The 21360-nt window shown below is 38.7% G+C and overlaps 1 protein-coding gene across 1 annotated transcript in view; it reads right to left on the bottom strand.

The window, feature by feature from the left end:
* Positions 1–21360, bottom strand: part of ARHGAP18 (Rho GTPase activating protein 18) — a 75790-nt gene that overhangs the window by 723 nt on the left and 53707 nt on the right. The window contains exons 7-14 of the mRNA XM_035899886.1: positions 20583–20674; positions 17811–17888; positions 14821–14980; positions 12170–12252; positions 10748–10954; positions 9797–9943; positions 4215–4339; positions 2961–3022 (exon numbers count right to left, since the gene is read on the bottom strand). Of these exons, the coding sequence (XP_035755779.1) occupies positions 2961–3022; positions 4215–4339; positions 9797–9943; positions 10748–10954; positions 12170–12252; positions 14821–14980; positions 17811–17888; positions 20583–20674 (954 nt within the window). The remainder of the gene's footprint in view (positions 1–2960; positions 3023–4214; positions 4340–9796; positions 9944–10747; positions 10955–12169; positions 12253–14820; positions 14981–17810; positions 17889–20582; positions 20675–21360) is intronic.

The following is a 21360-nucleotide window of genomic DNA, read 5'->3' as shown; positions in this document are numbered from 1 at the left end:
AGTTTGAGCAAGGTTTGTCCTTGCTAAGAAGCCATTACACCCCATCCTGCTCCTCTTGGTCAGCAGTTCTGCATAGCACTTGTAATGGTTACTGTCCTAGGAGGAAAAAGTAGTACAGTATTCTTCGTACGTTACAAGCAATTAATTTATGTCTAGTAGCTATGATGAAAATAGCATATGCTGATCCATCAAGATCTGCATACTCTTCCCATTCCCTCACAGGCAAAGCATTAACTGTCTCGTGCATTTGCAGCTCTACATCACAGCCCCCTCTCCTACTCCACCGTGCAAGTGGTTGGGGTAAATGGCTCGTGTGCCAGACAGACGTTTCCAGCACAGGTGCTCCTGAAGCAGGAGGCAAGCAGAGGTGTGACACTACAGCTGGGTTTGTCTGCCAGCTCTTTGGATTCCCTGTGCAGAGCAGGCAAAATCCCCGCTCAGCCAGGTTAGGTCTCCATCTGCTCCCTCTCCATCTGCTTGCCTTGCCAGGTAGGAAGCCTGTCTTCCCTCTAGGATTTTTACCCCAACCTACATGACCTGTACCACCCACACTACGGAACAAGGCCCTCTCCCTCACACAGTGCTGCATGTTCAGGCAGTGAGATCACAGGGACAGTGGCATGCCATGTCCCCATCCAGTCCCAGTCACGAAGCAATGGCAGAAGTCCCGTTCAGTGCCCTGAAGCCCCATAGTGTACTCAAAAAATGCCTGGAGACTTCAGCAGCTCCATCTGCTAGGGGGCAGGGTCGCAGCATTGCGCATGTCACCATTATGAGTGTAAGTGTAAGCATACGAGTGCATCGAGCCTGTCAAGTCTTCTCGCTTTTGGGCTCCCTCTACATGAGTCAGTCGGGCAGAGAGAAAGAAATGGCAAGGATCAGGACAGCTGGTTTGCTTAAACCTGTACAGCAGGTTAAAGTCAGGGAGTTTCTCTTATCTCAATGGAGAGTATTAATAAGGACTAGTATCTGTAAGGGCTTATTAAAGTTGACATTGTCTGGAAGTAAACCATTCAGACAGAGGAAACATCTAAGCTTTCTATCCTATTTCATAACAAAACAAAATGAAACAAATGGAATGGACTGAAAGCAGGAGGAGAAGGACTCGGAGGTGTTTGGTGATGAGAAACTCAACATGAGCCAGCAATGTGTGCTTGCAGCCCAGAAAGCCAACTGTATCCTGGGCTGCAGCAAAAGAAGCGTGGCCAGCAGGTCGAGGGTGGTGATTCCCCCCCTCTGCTCTCATGAGACCCCAACTGGAGCACTGCATTCAGCTCTGGGGCTCCCAGCATAAGGAGGACATGGACCTGCTTGAGCAGGTCTAGAGGAGGGCCACAAATATCAGGGGGCTGGAGCACCTCCACAGCAAGGGCAGGCTGAGAGAGTTGGGGTTGTTCAGCCTGGAGAAGAGAAGGCTCTGGGGAGACCTTATAGCAGCCTTCCAGTACCCTGAGGGGGCGTACAAGAAAGCTGCAGAGGGACTTTTTGCAAGGGCATGTAGTGATAGGACAAGGGATAATGGCTTTAAAGGATAAGGATATAAGGAGAAAGTTCTTCACTATGAGGGTGGTGAGGCATTGGAACACATTGCCCAGAGAATTTGTGGATGCCCCATCCCTGGAAGTGTTCAAGGCCAGGCTGGATGGAGCTTCGAGCAACGTGGTCTAGTGGAAGGTGTCCCTGCCCACGGCAGGGGGGTTGGAACTAGGTGATCTTTAAGGTCTCTTCCAACCCAAACCATTCTATGATTCTAAATCTGCAGCTAGCCATGTATTTTCTCTAAGAGACATACAATTTCTGTCACATGCTTAAAGTGATAGTAGGTTGTTCCAGTTTCACTGGAATTGTTACAAAAACTTTTTTCTAAAATGATTACATCTCTGCGCAATAAATGAAATATTCCTCTCCTTTCAAAAAGTCTTACACCTGGGACTGCAACCTGCTTTAACAGGCATAGGAAATGTATATACACATGGTATATGCAAGAGAACATATAATACATTAATCTGGCACCCCACTATCTTAGTAACTTCTTTTTTGCCATCAGACTTAGTAAAAACACTGAAACATATCTGTTGTAGGGAACATAGAAAAGCGTTGCGTTTAATTTACTTTAAGTCTTTTGGTTTAGACACAAAAAGATGATGTCAAAAAAAAAAATTTAAAGTATGATTAGGTAAAAAGGAAAAATGCTAGAAGTAGCAATTTACATACAGGATTTAACCTTGTGGAGTACAGAAGTACTGGGTATTCATGACATTTTATAACTTCAAATAAAGTTTAACAGGTCACAGTTCACAAGAAAAAAGTAAATATAAGTCCAATCCAATACTGTTTTCTAGTTTGGTTTTTTTTTTGCTAAGCATATAAAAAATACTGTAATTAGAAACTGATTCCCAATGCAAAAATATTTTTGCATTCATTGAAGAAAATTTCAGAACTGTGTTCAAAATTATCCTTTGGCATTAACCTTGCTGATCTGCTATTTGCTTTGATCAAGAGGGTCTGGAAGACACAGAGCAGGAAAGACTAACTGTTGGAAAATTTTATCACTAGGTCATCTTTCTGGTTCAGCGTTTTTTCCCCCAAAGGAACCTGCAAACAACGCTCAAATGCAGAGGATGAAGGGCTGTGAGTTCACTTATTATGCCTCAATACAAAGCGAGGAATAAGATGAACTTCAAGCACCTTCCTGTCCAACCTTTCTGTGTCTCTTCACCATACATACTTATGAGGAACATCTGTTACAGCTGCTGTCTTCCTCTGGGAAAGGTAGTAACATCCTACTAATATGATGATCACACCAACATCTCTGCTTCCTTCTCCCCAAGGTTAACTGTCTGCCTTAGTGTCAGGGAGAACTAGGGACATGAATAAAAACGCAACCACAGTGAAGCCCGTGGACAGTGTGCCAAGGAATCCTATTCTAGCAAGAGGAGTTGTTCAGAAGCCATTCTTACCAATATTTCCTCCTATTTCATAAAGGCAGACCTCTTCTTTCTTGAGTGTTTGGACATTTCCACTGTCAGGAGCAAAACACAATAAGTAACTATATTGCAAAAGAGCTTGTACATCAGCCACTTAGATGTGTCCAGGAGAAATTATATTAATTAAGATCAGCAGTGTACCTGTCACAAACCCTTTGTGTTTATGCTCATTTACTGATACAGTAAGTGAACAAGAATACCCTTGCATGATAGTGCAAATGAACAGTCCTGCAAATGAGCAATACATGATAGAAAAGGTAAAATAAGATAGATGTGAAGAAACTGTGGGGCTTAGAAAATAATTCCATTGTTATTAGCAAGTAGCCTGATATTTAGCCTCTGTTTTTTCTTTCACACTTCGTATTTCTGCAAAAGCCTTATGGCTGGGTGGAAGAAACCACATTCTTGCTGGTTTTAATTTTGCTGCAACTAAAAGAAGTGAAAAACAGACAGTGGAAGAATAAAGTCCCTGTATCACAAAGGGATTCTATTATTCTCACTGCTCAATTGTAATAATATATGCTAAGGCACAAGCAGAAAATAACTTTCTGTCAAAAGTGTAAACCTCTAAAAACAGCATTTCAGAAAAAAGCAGCTTCTTAATCTCAACTAGTGTACCATATTATTGCTTTAGCATGAATAGTTATATGTGATGCGCACGTGTGTTAAAATTTTATTTTTTTTTGCTAAGTCTATTCTGATTTCTTACTTTGCTCATATATATTAAAAAATAGATGTAAAAACTTGATTAAAACTTCTCCCTTTCTAAATGGATTTGGATTACTCAAATGTAGCTTTCCTTTTAAATCACTGCACATGCACGATATTTGCATATATTTATATCCCAATACCTATACTGCTGCTATATATAAATGCATTTTTTTTACAAAATATTTTCTTTCTCTTTTCCTCATTCCTTTGTTTCCTAGACTTATTTTCTTGGAGTTCCCTTCTGTCTTGTCCCCAGAAAGTTATAAAACTATTTCTGACCCATCAGATTAAATAGCAGGTAATTTTTTTACTAACGGCACTCATATTCCTGAAGGCTTCATGAGCTTTAATGACATTAGGAGTGTTAATTCCTCAAGCATATGTATTGTAATGGCTGGATTCAGCCAAAATGTTCACGAACTCACCTGGACTTAAAGCATTTTAAAACTTTTTTCTTGATACAATATACGAAAAGCCACTTCCCAAAATTATAACAAAACAAAAATGTGTTTGTACCTTTTCTGGCTGAGAAACCTGGCTACTATATCACTGGCTTTCAGTTCTTCTGTCAGCTGTATTGCCATGGAAACTTTCGAAAGATGAGGCGCTTGCACCCGTATCACTCCCTGAGGAACATCAGCCTGCAAAGCAATAACGGTGTTGGAACAAAGCTGCTAGCAGCTGGTTGGGATGAGCTTCTCAAAATACAGCATGGAATAAGTAACTTAGCACAGTCCTCTGTGCTTAACTACTATCTACTACATTTTGCTGCAGAAATATGATAACTACTCAGTAATTCAGTAAATTACATCAGACCTTCAAATCTCTTTTTAACAGCAGGGGGAACTTTAGAACAAAAGAACAGAAAGAACGGTAGTGTTTAATTATTTTTCAAAGATGTTAAGAATAACAGTAACAATTACTGCTATATTAAGAACACACTTCGGTATGATAAAACGCATATGAGATTGATATGGAAAAGACTTGCTGCAGGCAACCCCCCTGCACCACTCCCCTGCTAAAACTTCCAGAAGAAACCTTTCCAAGTTTCATTTAATCTGAATTTCATACCAAAAAAAGATATCACAAAGTACTCACGGGTCAGTCTAAGTGACTCCTCTTTTCAAATATAATTTCCTTTTAAAACAGATACTCACAACTGCAGCTTTTTCTGCCTATTTTTTATTCTCCAGAATATATTCAGCTAGTCAACCTGCAGGTCTGACTACATAATGGATTTGTATTTTATTTCAACCCAAAAATCCTTGATGATGAATATCAGTCATATTAGTTACAGAGAAGGAGAGCTCCAAAGGGCAGTTTTTCTGTTCAACTTGCAGCACATGACATTTGAAGTTACAAAAGCCATAATTTATTTGTGAATAAGGTCCTAATTTCTGTTCTGGAAATCTTGAGGTAATTTTTCTATTCGTATTACATTACCATTTACCCAAATGTACTCATTTTGATAGGAAAAGAAATGTAAGAGTCTCAGTAGTCAAGGTTGATTATGACAGTTCATTCTCTTCTTCCCCCCCCATTTACTGCAATTGTAAGGCTGAACATTTCTTCTTCCATAATCAATGAACAAATCTGGGCACCTGTGAATCTAGAATAGCTTCTCTGAAACCATCAGAGTTAAATGAATATAGAACAAGTATAAGCGTGAGAAGAATCAGAAGCACAGCTTCCTGAGAAAGCTAAAGGCTCATTACTATACAAGTGATGAGCTAGGGTAAGTAATTTTAACCAAAGAACCCTTCTATATGCAGTCTTAGTATTTATTGATTTAAAAATACTAGACATAATAAATAGTTATGTCTAAAGCATTAAGAATTGAGATTGACAGTTTGCTTCACAGTAATCACGAAATCAAAGATTCGTAAGATTGCAATGGATCTCAAAGAGCAACTCCCTACATTTATCCCTAAATTTGTCAAATCTGTTCTTTAAGGCCTCCACCAATGGGAACAGTGGCTGTAGCCATCTTCCACGAAGTTAACTCCTGCTTAAATATCTTTTGCCTCTTTCCAGACTGTTGGGATCCTGGCAAAGGGAATGGACATTTTTTAGGATTAAATGGTTATTTACAGATGTCCCTAACTGGTTTCTCATCAAATTCATCATGATAAATTTAGATTGGCTTTTATTTTTGTATACAATTCTGTATCATTTTGTCTCAGTTGATTTTAATGGAATTTTTCCAACCTTCAGCTGGATAACAGGGTTGGTTTTTTTTCTATACAGCAAGCACATGCTAAATGATTTAAAAACCTGCCTGCTTTGAGTATATAAGAGAAAGAACAAGAAATGTCCACAGAGCTGTAACATTACGGTCACAGATCAAACAGAATAATTACTTTGTTTATTCAGACAGAATCATTATTAGCTCAGCTAATGAATGCACTTTGCCACTTTCACCACCTGCATTTACAGAACTTGTGCTCAGCTGCACAAGATGTTCACGGTGCCCAACTATAGAGCAAACTGACACTGAGCATCCCCTAGCCCGTTCACTGTGCAAGTTGGTAGGAAAGAAAACGTGGCCATAAAACATCCAGGAGCAGAGTCACAGAAGGACCTGTTCTCTGCACAACACAGTTCAAAACATCCAGGTTAGGGGTCCACATCACAACATGCAAGCCAAGTACCTATAAGGTGATTGACAATATGCTGATGGGTGAGTGGCCGATGCTATTTAGTTTGCGAGTCCCCTCTCCTGCCTCGCAGGCTCTTAGGTTGAGGTTTACAACACTGAAACATCTGGCTGAGTTAGGTACTTGCACACTTTAAAAACCTGAAGAGAGATACCTCCTTAGTTGGCGGAAAATACACTGGCCTACAACACTTAGTCTCTAGCAGGCACAGCAGGCACCTGTGAGGTACTCATCTTCTTTCAAACCCTTTCTGTTCAGAGGGACTTGGATCTGTCTATCACAAAAGGAGCACAGCTGCTTGGCTATAGGATCTGGGTGGGGGGGTCTCTTCCAGATTCTCCTGCTCCATTTTGCATGACACACTTAAATATTCATCAGGCTAGGTGAAGAGAGAAACAAAGTGACTATGCAGCATTTTCACTAACAACTCAGATGACGGAATATAATATATACTTATTCAATGCCATTATGAAGAACAAAACCGGAATTCAAAAGGATCTTGCTAGATGGGAGACAAAGCCTGAAAGAAATGGGATGCAGTTGTTGTCTTTGAACTGCCAAGTATTACACCTAGTTCGGGACAAACAACCGTACAACTACATAAAGAGCAATGATTTAGCAGGTAGCTATTTTTTTAGTAAATAATCTGGCAAATTTGGCAAGACTCAGTAATGTTATACCGTGAAAATTCAAATGGGTTATGCAAACAGAATGGCTATGGGATACAATGGTTATTCTAACCTGTATTAGATAAGCCCAGTAGCATTGTGTTGCACTGCTAACACGACTGCTCCTTTTTTTTGGCACAATTGCAACATATAGAGGAATACAATGACAGATGGTATAAATCTGGCTAATGCTAGTAGGTAAATTTCCAGTCCCGAGGGCATCTTTCTTTGCCTGGCTAGAGCATTATGCACCCCAACAGCAACATAAAGACTTAATCCCTAACACTGACTTGGGGCCATAGGTATGCGTAGGTATCCTGAAAAGCAATTAACCCTCGTGAGCCCTCTAATACTAACCACTCTTGATTAACCCTCATGTGCCCTTTAATATTAACCACTCTCAGCAGTGTACAGAGATCTTGCCCAAAGTTTGCAGTAAATGTTATTAATGTCTTAAAGGGGAAATGTGATTGATAGAGGCCTCATGAGAGATAAGCTGAAATTTTATCCAAATGAGCTGATTGTCATTAAGAATGCAGATAGTGAGGTATTTCTGAAGAGTATGGAAGTGACTCAAGCTCTGTCCATCTATGTTTAATCACGGGGGATGCTCACAGCATGTGGTAGAAAATAGCAACTTTACTTAGTTTTTATTCAGCTGCATGCAAGATAATTGGCTCTCAAAAGTTTCAAACAGTTTTCACTGGTGTGGAGATTCACCACAAGCCTGGATGCCTCACTTGCCATCTAATACTGAAATGCAGTTCAGGAACTGCACAAGAAAATCACCTCCATTTCAAATTAAGGCTGTATAAACTGAAAATCAGGGGGGGAAAAAACCCGCAACATATCTTCCTTAAAGAAAATTCCTTAAAGACTATTTTTACTTGGAAAAATGTGTAAAATCATCATTCACAATGAAGCCTTATCAATTTGTGAATATGATTTTAAGACTAATATGTTCTCAGGCACCCAATTACTGAATGCTTCAAATAAAAGCATGAAGGATTTGTGAAAAATTGTACTTTAATTTTGAAGAAAATCCCCGCAGAATTCTAGGGCTTAAAGAAAATTACTGAATAGTAACTTTACATTTACATTTGAGTAAGAATGTATTACATGAGACTTCAGCCCTAACTCCCCAGTGGATTAAAAAGGCATATTTTACTCTAAAAGACCAACAGCACTGAATTACAAAAAAAATCCAATATCCGAAGTTGCAACAGTATTTGCCTATTTCAATGTATTTGCGGTTATTTCCATGTTGAACAGGGGATGGCAGCATTAAGTGTCATCTCATCTTAACTCAATTGAATTGTATTCAAATAATTCTTTTCTTATTAGACAGTGTAAAACAAATGTCAGTATTTAATTAGTTTTATTTTAAAATTGTATGTAAGTCCTCATTCTGCATATTCAAAAAAAAAAAAAAAAAGCATACTTGCAAGATCAGCCAGGCAGATTTGAGGATTTGAGGGATATTATAGCATATTAATTTGCCATATTCTATTTTTGGCTTATTAGCTTAAAAATATGCCTTTATTAGAATATGATATGATAACCCTTTTTTGTAATAGTTTGCCCTACAAGTACTTGATAAGAAAAACGGACCATTCAGACCAATGCATTTTTATAAACTACCACAAGATGTCTCTAATTCACCAGAATCTTTGATATGACTTCAACCCACAAGGTGGTTATTTTCATACCACTTAAATCTGATACGTATTCATTATGTTATCAGGACACGCATATTTGGTGTTATCTGATTACGTATTTAAAATAACTGTGGAATCATGTATTTCAAATGCATTGTAATTAAGATACCATACTGTATAGGCTAAGGAGCTTCAAAAAACTGTAATTACTAACTTCATTGAAAGAGTAAATAACAATTTCTAGGTACATGAAGTATATTTTGTTAAAGTTTTTATGTCAGTGGGAAGAGTTAAATTAAAATATTCCTAACGTAGAGGAAAAATTAAAACTATAACACCACAGGATTTTTTTTTTTCATTGTAAAGAATGTGTGAAGAGTGTTACGCTGAAGCCTGTGCCTTGACATCACTGATGGGTCTGGCAGAAGTCAGTTACCTAATGGAGAGATACTGAACTGTACATTATATACACAGAGGTAAGTTGGGAGTAGAAACTTGGACAACAGCTGCATAAGAAGCAGTTTATCAGGTTTTTATATTTGTTTCATCCTTTGGGGTTTCTTGGGGTGGGCAGGTTGTGTGTGCTCTAGCACGCTCCACTTCACAAGGAAAAGTTAAAGATTCATTGAGGCAAAGAGTTCAGTGGTTTGGGAAGTCCTGTAGGAGGGAGAAGGATTAAATGCTAGCTTTCTTTCCAAACACTATTAAATATCAAGTAGTGAAATCTAGAGTGGTTTTTTCAGTAAACACATGGTCTGCTGTGACTTCCATTCGGCAGCAACGCATCTAAATGTGGGTACAGTAATAGTGAGTGTTGTCACAACACTTGCTCCCTCTACAGACACAGACCTAACATACTTCCGTTTCAGATGCCCACATTGAAACAACCTATGGGATATCATTCTTCAGAACAGAAATATTTTGAAAAATCTGGGAAAACAAACAGCCCAACCCTCTAAATGTGCCATGCTGGTAATAAACTATGAAACCCCTATTAACTTGCTATCTATTGAAATTCTCAGTTAAATAAATATAAATATCCCCTTGCTATATCCACTTTTTCACTAGAGATGATAGTCTTATTAACAAAGCATTTCAGATGTACATTTCCTTACATCATTTGGGGTCTTCTCCTGCTTCTCATGCTTTTCCCGGTCACATGCCATCTTTTTCAGAAGTTTCTTCATAGCTTTGTCCTTTTTCTCCTTCTTCTGGCTTTCAGTGTTTTGTTTTCTCACTTGGTTAACAATAAACTTAGGAATCTAGATGAATATAGATAGTAAGTATGAATATCTACATAATTTCCTTAAGTAACTAACTTATCAAAACTTTGTAAATTGACAGATTGTCAGATAGAACTCAGAAAAAATAGTATTTATTTCCAGCAATACTTAAAGATCCAAATAATATAAAGCTGTAAAAGAATTTAAAACCCACTCTGTTTGTCATGTTATAGTCCATCCAGTAAGCTCGCAGGGGAAGAGAGGTGGAATCATGCAGCTTTTTCTTTCCTCAGCCAAAAAAATGCACTCAACACTTAGTCTGTACAAGGGTGTTAATAACTTTTCCTCACATGCAGCGAAGGTCAAAAAGGATTGAAGTTGCTGATGGACAACAAAGCCCAAAATTCTCCAGCCAGCCTAAGTTAGAGCTTTGCTTGAGAACATGGCACAACTTCATGTTTTACCGAAACATGTTTTATACAGTATGAAGTTTGGCCCAAATGGGAAATGGACTAAAACACCATGTTTCCTGCTAATATCTCTAAGCAGAAAAGAATAAATTCCTCATAACAATGCATACTGATAGGCCAAGGATCCCCCAAGGACTTATTTTTGAGTTCACATATGGTACATACAATATTAAAACTCTGACCATCAGAGCTTAACTCTACAATAAGATGTAATGATTCTGTTTCACTCCCATAAGAGTTACCTAAGAGCAAGAACCCAGCTGGATGGGGCTGATCTTTCTCTAAATTGTGGAAATAAGTTCACATTACTTCTCTGTTCAGATGCCTTGTTTGCAAAATTTACGATTTTTACCCCCCTTAAGAATATACTTACTGTCCAGAGAAGTTTTTGGTACTGAATCATAAAGCGCATGAGATTTGCCGTTCCAGCTGCCATAACAAACTCACTTTGTTCAATGGTCTTTGAGCCAAACCCATGAAACGTGAAAAGGTTTGGGGCCATCACCATCGCAACATTATTTAACGTCATTTTATTTTTGTCTCGATGATCAATTACCCTTTGGAGGAATTCAAGCAGTACCTGAAATAAGAGCAGAACTTACAGCTCAACTCGGCACATGAAAAAGTTAGAGTGAACATGACGTTACATATTTTTGGTAAAAGGTCTTTATTCCTAATAAAACCACATGAAAAGCAATCAATAATAGGAAGTGTGGATATGTTTGTTCACAGGACTGTAATGCAAGTCTTGTTTCCTTTAAGTAATTAAGTAAATAATTCTTTTTTATTTTTGTGGATAACATTTTCAAAAGCATTCAAGTGACTTTGAAGCCCTGCACAGTAAGTTTTTTTTCCAAAACCCTCATTAAGTAGGTGCATAAGTAGCATCCCACAGATGCTTTTGAAAACATTACTGTTGGCTTTTCTTACACTGAAAGTGAACACAATAGTGCCAGCTGTCATGGTTATGGAAACATGGAGTGGCTAGTTCTGTAGGGTAAGCAATTCGTGAGTAAACCACTGCATTGTGAACGACAGCCAGTTACAAACTGACAATCTTCAATTAATTCAGTTCCAGATATTTATAACTGAACTCAGGAGCCCTCCTGACTGCTTCCACACAGTAAATAAACTCAAAAAGAAAGTAATGCCTAAACAATAAGACCTAATAGGATTTTTTGCCTGTAACAGATGATGTTCTGCATCCTACACAAATCCTGCAAATTCATTTTTGATTGTAGCAATTTTAATAGTAAGCGTATTCTGAAAAAGATGAATAGCTTTGCTACAAAAGGACAAGCCCAAATTGGAAGACTCCGTGTAACGTGCTGCAAATACCAATAGGAAGTGTAAATTTCTAGCTTATTGAGAGTAGAAACAAACAGCACAGAGGAAAGTGGGGAATAAAAATGAAGAGTTAAACACATTTCATAAAAGCAAACTCTCATCCATAGTATTCTAACACTGTTTATTTTTTGCATTGGAAATAATGACTGCTGCTGCTGCAAAAAAGGAACAAAACTTGTAAGAGAAAAGGTCGCTCACTGGGAAATTATTATTGCAATCTCCTGGAAAAATTTCAAGTCACATTCTTAAAAATCATCTGAGAGGAATTAGGGTCCTAAGAGGGTTTTTTCTGAACTTCTGTGAAATATGAAAAAACCAAAGAATTGCTATTTTCAGCGTTAACTTTGAACTGAAAAAAAGAATGTTAAAAGACAAGAGCATTCATTACCATGGATTCACAGAAAGAGACAAAATATTTGTGCAGGAAAAAAGTATTAGCAATTCTAACCTTCAGAGTGTCTCTGTTTGCTTCAGGTAGAAGGAGAACCAAAAGATTCAAAGCTTGCAGCTGCTGGTTCTTCAATGGAAGATCTGCCAGTGAAGCACATGAACCTCAGTATTTTAAAATTGTCATTTGTCCTCTTCAAAAAGCATGATTTCAAAGTGGAAACCTCTTGCAAAATGCTGAATGCATACACATGGCTAATTGTCACAGTATGACAAAGGATGGGCAGATCCTTGTTTTCTGATACTCATTTCCAAATGTTCTTTTAGGATTCAGTTGCTGTATGACTCAGCAGTCTTCTGGCAATATTTTCTAGATGCCTTGTGATTTTTTATTTTGCAGTGTTACAAGAAGTAATAGTCAGCTAACAGTTCCTCCCTTTTTGAGCCTGTGCCCCAACATATGAAAGGGTATATTCAGAACTGTTTTCACAGTTTCTCTGATTGCCTTAACAGTTGCGTGGTCTCCCAAGTCACCCATGTGGAATGAATACCACGTGTTGCTGAGTAAGGCAGGTCTCCAGCGACATAAGCAGCAGCAGCTGCAATGGCAAACCAGTGGGGATAAAGCCAAGAGCAGAAAAGCTTGACACATATCTACAGCAGCGAGTGCCGTACCAAATGCGGCAAGCTATAATTAAAGAAAAGTGACATTGGTTCTGCCTTTTACCCAGTTGCTCAGCGGCGCGTCATTCACCCAAGATGCAGGGCGAGAGCATCTCCACGCTCCCCTGCCTCTTAGAAGGGCTCCTACGTTCTGGCAGTGTTGAGCAGCAGAAAGCCCCAACTCTCCCACATTTGTTACTTGTGATAAACTTCCTCCTGTCATGCTTTGGAGGACATGCTCTGGCAAGACTTCTCAGCAGATTCCTAATGAATCACGCCATACAAACAACAAGTGAAGAAGCAGGTAGCTGCACTTGGCATAGCTTTATCACACTATTTCAAAATTCAACAGGGCTGTTCTCGTGCATCCTGCTGGGATGCCAGCTGAACTGCTATTTCAAATACATTTCATCCAAATCAGTTTGGGAGATTCCGACAAAAAAAAAAAAAAAGTTCATCGAAATAAAAAAAAACCCCTTGCTGACTACTTTCTACCGTAATAAAAATTAAGGATCTGAATAAACGAGTGACAAATTATATAGCTATTTAAAACATGCAAGTAGTGATAACAGCATATCTACCTGCTCTAGAGAGACATAAATTAAAAGTAAAGCGTAAATATAGTTCCAAAACACCAGGTCACAATGGTCAAAAAGCAATGAGAATCAACCTTTTCCTAGGAAAGTAAGCAAAATTACAATTCCAAAACAATTAAAAACTGTTACTTAAATCAAGGTTTTCTGTCTGTTCACCTAAATAATGATTGAATTTTAGTTGTTTAAATCATTTAAAATAACAAATTGCGTTGTTTAAAATAAGTTGTTCAAATAGTTAATTCTAACCACACTACTTAGTCACAGTATCACAAAAAGCACCGATTACTGTCACAAAGATGGCTCTTTTTCTCTAACACCTAATCTTATTACATGCAACCAACAAGATGGACAGACAGTTTAAACAATGGGAGGCTATGAAGTGCTACGTCTGTTTTACATCAAATCCTTTGGCTCTGTGTAGAAAGTGTTTTGGATCCTGGCACCTGAGTATTTTCTGGGTAAGTAAAACCACATAAGCTTTCAGACAGCTCAGGAGCAGCCAGCAGAAACCCTCCTGGCTCTAAACAGTATTGGGTAAGTCCAACAACCCTGAGGAGCTGTTTGCTCTCAGCATCATTTGAAAGCATTCTGGCCAGCTTTAACTTGCTGCTCAGTACTGCAAAACCAACACTATGTAGTGGGCCTAAGCAGAAGCCCCCTCCTCCCACCGAATTAATGGCCTTGCAAGGCAGCTCACAGCCCAGAGGCTGACATAGCCCACAGTTTTTAAGAATATTCATCTGTCTGCCTGGCCATGGGAATTCCCTGAAAGTGTCCCTTAGAAATGAGCCATCACCCTGCCTGCAGACAAGGGGAATATATTTTTCCGAAACTTGCACTCCTGTGTAGGCTGGGGAGTTAATGTATGTGGGTTCTCACTCCTGATTCATTATCACCAAGCTGTTCTCTTTCAACTACAGCTGGCGTGTTTGCTGTCTTGGTGAACAGTTGGCAAGGAGGACATTTTCACAGGAACTTGCTCGTCTCAAGGGACCGGGGATGATCAGCAGTTCTAACTACTCTGCTCAAACTTTTCCTGTTGTAAATGGATAAAATACCCTAAACAGGATAAATTACCATTTGTTGTGTTTTCTGCAGAACTATTAAATCTTTGCTGTTGTTTTCTTTTGAAGACAATATTGTTTATAAACTGATACCATCACACACAATTTCCTTATAATCCATCTATACCTCCTAACAACTATCAGAAACACCAGAAAGTGGCAGTGTGCTTTCATTTTATGTGTAAGTATTAAAATAGATGTTCCATGAAAAATGTTATTTGTACATTAGCAAAAATATGCCCAGTTTTTCTCGGGAGAAGTCATGTTGTTGTTATTCAACCTCTTTTTCAGTTTCACATATTATTACCGAAAATACTGCTACGGTAAAGAGGCACTTCTCTGCATTGGTATCAATTCTTCGCAGCTGAGACAGAAAGGACACTACTCACTCTGTACGTCTTGGAAAGCTTTGAGATATTCTACAGTGAGGAGTGGCTGAGGCAGTTCACGGATGAAGAGTTTTAAAAGACTTGCTGCATCATGTTGCTTTACATTTTCCCAGTTGAAAGTCCCTTCATAAAATTTTGCTTCCAGTTCTTGGCAAAGACTCTGAAAGGTAGTACATACAGAGAGCACCAATAGCATTTGGCTGCTGGAAGTCATGCATTATACAGACAGCAATACTTTCCATACTTTGAAAGGGGGAAAAAAGGGGACATGTGAAATATCACTTAACTCCAGCTGCTGATGATCTTTTGCGACAAAAAGATAAACTGAGGATCAGAAGTACTGAAAGCAAACACATAGCAATAGGCAGCAGGCAGCCAAATCATATAGGAAGAAATCCCATGGGCCTGCCTCAGGGCCATATGGAATATACTATAACAACCAGATATCATATTCATTCATGTAAAGGTTATGACATACCCTCCCCCAAAGCATTAAGATGCAGCTGATAGACGTAGCAATTCTGAAACTACTACCAAAGGGTGTCGCTGTAATGCATGCATGGCCATTTTCATAAACAAATACGGCAATTATGCATGTTGACACACAGTTTCCTATCAAAACATAAACTAAGGTGAGGCTGGTTCTCTTTTTAAAAAACAGGGGAAAGATTTATGTGACTGGATAGCTGGATGTCTTGCCACCTACAGGGAACTCCATGATGCCGGGCGCACACAGCTTTGCCTAGCACTGGATGTCAAACGCGCCCACTATGGAAGGGAACTGCACTGCAAAACATGAGGTTATGCAGCAGAATAAACAGCACTGAATGTCTCAGTGATACCTCCCAAATCTGGGGCTGGGAAAGGGCAGGATGTTGTTGGCAGTGGACATTACCATATACCTGCCTTACTCCCATGGCAGTGCTACTACTGGGCTTCCAGAGATGGACAAATGGGAACACGCTGCAAAGACTGAGTCCTTCTTAGTCTCCCATTAAGTATCAGTCCTGGCCTTGAACCCACTTCATTTATTTCCCAGTCTGGCAGAGTGGAAAGTGGCCTCAGTATAGGGCCTGTGGCCCTGAGACACCTTTAACAAGTGCCTCCCTTATTGCCTCAGTTCTTCCAGACAGAAAATGAGGACGGATACACTGGCTTGTTTTGTAAAGTATCTGAGACGAAGTGCGGGAAAGTGCTGTGGAAAAATATGGCCTTAATTATTTATCTGGACAAGAAGGGCACAATGGATAGACGATACTAGATACATTTTTAAGATACTGTTCTCATTAAATTTAACTCTGTCCAAATGGAAAATGGATCTATTTCCAAAAAAAAAAAATGTGGACACTTAGGTTGACATAGAAGTTGGATGTTCTCAACCATCCTCCAGGCAGATCTTCTGGCTTCACTGATTACATAGACGGTTCAAAGGTACCAAGATCCTAACTCAGGTGTCCAAAGTCAAGTGGGTATGATTTGCTGCTCATCAGCAAAAGCAAGCTTTAGAAATAAAGATGACAATTCTCCCTCTTGAGTCTCATCAGCTCACCCATCCGCACTCAGACCAAATCACTGTGGCAAATGCAGTATTAAACAACTAGATAAAATGAATTGCTTCATCTGAGAGGCAAGAGCAGAAATGTCAGCTATGCATCCTAATGGGCCAATGCTTAGATTTTACAGTAAATGTATTTAACTATGGGGTATTATAGATATGCAATACAATTTTTTAATAACTCCTCTAAAATCTCTAGAACAAGATAGCAAAATTTTTTCTTTTTGAGATTATTGGTGCCCTTTTCTAAAACTACATAAGGAAGAAAATATTTTCTTTTTCTATAGGAGAAAAAAAGAAAATTAAGAGAAAACATCAGCCCTTTAGTATGCTAAATTTCTTGCTTTTCCATAAAGTTTTCCATTTGAATAAGTAAAGGAACTTAACATCTTGGCTAACAAAATAATTGCTTAATTCAAAGAAGCAGGTCCTGCAAATAAATAGGCAAAAAATTAATAGAAGTCAAATAGTGAATGAACCTCTGCCTGGGAACTCATATTAAGCTGATAAAATCAAAGAATAAACAAATGAACAAAATCACTCCGAAATCATTCCAGTATGCAGAACTGATGAAAAGTGGAAAAATAAAGAATGGAGGAAAATTGTAAAAAAAACCCCATAACTTAGTTACTGGTAAATAAACAAAGCCAATTTCCATAATATTCCCTTTTTTCAGTTGTTCCTAATGAACGAGCTGCTGGACTAAGTTCTACACAACAGAGGCTGGCAGACGTCTTTGGACAGCTGAATCCACTTAAATTGTTCCCTCCGTTCAGAATTTAAGGCCAGTTCAGACTGTCCTTTTAACACATTGACTCTTGGCGTGAATCATACTGTGTATTTAGTTTCCTACATTAAGGCGAATACCGGGGAAGAGTCTGCATGTAATTGGCACTCACTCTGCCAAGTGTCGGTGTGCACAGACATGCCTAACAAGATTGTGCTTAGTGAGCTGCGCAGTTGCATTGCTGTTCATAAAAATAAATGTGAGAGGTTCTTCGGTGCATGCTGGCTGCCTTGCCCTGTACACAGGTTAAGTCCAGCTATTAAAATAGGCTCACAATGCCAGAGAAAAGCTTCCTCCTGGGGTAGAAAGACTGTGTATGAACTGTTCAGATGATTAAGCTGGTTCAGGGAAAAAGCAAAAGGCTGGAAAGCTCATGCCAAGAATTAATGAGGTTTTGGCACAACTGAATTTGAAATGTAGCCTTGATTCTCCTTCAAACTTGAACTCTAGTCTTCTCCCCAAAACTACACTGGATGAAACCATCAGCTTTCTGGCTAATATAACCCAGTTTTCTTTGTAAAGAGATTTTGCTTTCTGCTTTTGAAGATTTTCATAACAACCTGGTGTTAAAATAATTTTGTATGACAAAATAAAATCAGCAAACACAGTAAGTTTTGGGGGATGTTGAGAGTCTGCGCAATGTTTTACCTTTACTCTTGTTGCAACTCCTGGTATTCTAAGAAGTCCTTCTGTTTCCAGAGTCGCCTCTTCTATCTGGGCAATCAGCTGTCAAACACAAACCAAACTGCATGAACAAAGATGCCAATTAAAAATTACTGGTAGATAGTTCAGATATATTGGAGCCTTTATGTATGTATGTGTGTGTATGTGTATGCATGCATTTATGCATGCATGTATGTAACAAGCAGACAAAACTACAAAGTTCACAAATGGATTACAGTTGTTGTAGAACCAAACCTTTCATATAGCTCTTACCTGTTTTATGAACACTATTACAAAAGAGTTTGTCTATTTTATTAAAAAAGAAAACTGTATTTTTTAGACCTCCTTCAAGTGTCCTCCAAAGACTGGTGCATTTTTTTTCCAAAATTACTCTGGCTTAAAAAATAAATCCTAATTATTACCGTTGTTAAAATGTCACTGAATCAAAACAATTAGAGATAACATTAGAGATACAGTACTAACTTTCTCACAAATACTCTTCTTTACAGCTTTACCAAAGAGGAACTAAATACTTTTAGGCTTTAAAGAAGCCTCAGTTTTGCAAATACTGGCATTCTCCTAACAAACTCAACAGTCTGCAATCCTACATATGGCTTAGATAAATCAGCTGAAATTCTCTAAAAGTACTTAAAACATGTATCATAAATTCTGTTTCTCTAGAAGATATTCCTAGAAGTGTTCACTGAAGCATGGATCTATAAAAGAAATTTATAAACGTCAAAAGCTGATGACATCATTTTAGTACAAATGGTTCTCACAATGTTTAACTAGGGCAGTGCTTTTGTTACATACCACCCTGTGCCAGCTCTTGAGTATGAAAAATCATGCCGCACAGTTGTTTTTTCTCCGGTTACAGAAATTAAAGGGGGTTTACCTACCACTGTATTTATGTAACTGATAAATGGCATAAAAAAGCTCAAACAGAAAAACACATAAAGTTAGAAAACAGCTCTGAAGGTGTCACCCTCATATCTTTTCCTTGGTTAAAACAAAAAAAAAAGAAAAGAAAAAGTGCTAACTGGCTGCATCCAACTCACTCTACCTGGCTTACACCAGAGCAGTGGCGGCCGCTCTCATTTGTTGGGCACAAAGACACTGTGGGCACATTGTGTGATTTGCCACCATCCCCACATCTATGGGGAGGTGAGGTCTGGTGGCACTGCTGGCGGCCACGACTCCTCCACACATGCTCACTCACAAGCGCCCCCTTGGCAGGCAGCAAGAGGTGGCCACTGGCCACCACCAGCCTCCTACCTATGGAAAATCCCCTCTTCATTTCCATCAGGGCTGCTTTGCATGGCTTCGTTACCAGGCCAGAGACCTGAATTGCTATCAGCAGTAACTTCTGGTGGAGATATGTGGATCGGTATTACCCTCAAGATTTTCCAGTTGGAAACCCCCTAGACTAATTATGTCATTATTTTTAACCATAATTCCTCAGTAAAATAAAAACTAGGTGTATTTTTTATTAAAAGGGTTTTTTTTTTTTTAATGAAGCCGCTTTCCTGTTATCTTGGTTTGTTTCATTTCAGTGATAACCAAGGTCCATTTGAAAAGCAGTATGCACAAAAATGTTCTTTCTTGCACTTTACATAAATCCCCTATTCTTGGAGAGCACGTGCTCCAGAGAACAGGCATAAGAAATGGGAAACTCTTTGTTTTCATGTTCTCATTTAAAGAAAAACTGTATTCCAACTGATGCCTGCACCTTGCAAAACAAATCATATCTATAAGCTAGAAATGTTTATGCAGAATTTTCTTCCTGAAGAGCTATGCTACTATGGTGCTAGGATAGCACATTGATCGATCACTTTTTGTCATTTGATTTCTTTTTTTCTAGATAGCATGCTTCCCAGAAATGTATTTCTATGATCCTGAGGAAATAATTTCTGGCATGAATGACACACCAATAGTTTTGAGAGTGATGCAAAACTACTCTGAGTTTTCTGTTTCTTGAAAAATAACTTAACCAGGTCCCCAAACATACTGAAACGGTGATGACACAGCACTGAGTTTCTGTCAGTGTTAGGACAGGGCCAAACACTGTGGTCTCTCCCTTCTCATGCAATGAGACCTGCTATGCATGGGCAGTGAATCCAGGGGCTCCATCATCTTTCCTATTATCTTCCACATTACCATGACATGACACAGGCCAAAGCATCCCCCCACATACCAAAGCAACAAATCTTTCAGAAAAGGGCAGCTGCCACCATCAGAGGTGGTTATCTAGCCTGATGCCCGCTCTTTAGCTACCTGCCTCCTTGCCCAAATCACTTCTAAAAGGTAAAAAACCACTTCTAGAAAGGTAGGTTCAGCCTGTGGACCGAGGATTGAGAATTTCTACAGAATTTCAAGTATTTGCTCTGAAAAAAATAAAGGGCAGCCCTACTGATGATGAACGTTACACCACCATTATGAAATGGAATTTGGCTACAGTGGGTTCTTACACTGGCCGTCAGTTTTCACCAGCTTATTAGTAAACTTACCTAAATCACGGAGACCAGCTGTAACAAAAACAAACTTTATTCCATTAACTCAAAATATGCCTGATACATAGCAAAGTATCACATTTAAGGAATTAATAAGTAAAGCTGCAAATAAAAGTTACAATAACTTTGATTGATTAGAGTACTATACTGAAAACTTTGCTACAGGGAACAAACAAATCCAGGACAAAATGTTATTTGTTCATCATTTGCAGGTATGTAACAAGTTGACTTGTTTGTGCCTATTTACCTTTTGAAAAATCAGTGGTATCTTGGATCCTGGCACCTTCTTCTGATCCTGTTCCAGTAAAACTGACAGTGGGACACCAAACAAGCCGGAGTCTGAAGAATACAGCAAAAGAAGCTGAGATATTATCCATATCTGTTCCAATACATGTGATAATGGCATAAGCCACATTTTTGAAGCGATAAGCCTATTCAGAGCTATTGACCTTTTGTTCAAAGTGTTTGAATGTCTTCGTCAATCAAGTTATTACACAAAGCGTTCTGGCTAAAAGGATTCATTCATCTCTTCCTTCAACCATAAATCGGAAGTCTTCTGTTTTGACTTCAAATTGCCATCCACATACTCTGCAGTACAGTGAAGCAAACTGCATAAATGAACCATCTGTGTGGTTCTGGTTTGCAGAATGGGTGTGATGATGACCCTGCAATGCAGATCTTCATCACCCAATGCAAGTCACTATAATTAAGATGCAAATGGCATGAATAAAATATCCAGAAATTTGGCTACTAAAATGAGACAGATGTAATGATCACCCAGAGTTACTTCTCTCTATGAGTTTTGGAAGAAGAGCTTTTCAACCCTTGTGCTTTTGCATTATACAACACCGGCAGTATAGCAAGATCACCATCTTGCCAAAGGTGTTTTGATTTATTTTTATTTTTTTTTAATATAAGCAAAAGTACCGTTAAGCCTTGGTTAGAAAATGGTTTTTACAATAGTGCTAGGGCAATGTAAATTAAAAATAAAAAAAAAAAAAAAAAAAAAACCACCTCATGACATT

Source organism: Egretta garzetta, unplaced genomic scaffold, assembly GCF_000687185.1.
Source record: "Egretta garzetta isolate BGI_Z169 unplaced genomic scaffold, ASM68718v1 scaffold397, whole genome shotgun sequence".
NCBI lineage: Eukaryota > Metazoa > Chordata > Aves > Pelecaniformes > Ardeidae > Egretta > Egretta garzetta.
This window is presented reverse-complemented; position numbering and strand designations above follow the sequence as displayed.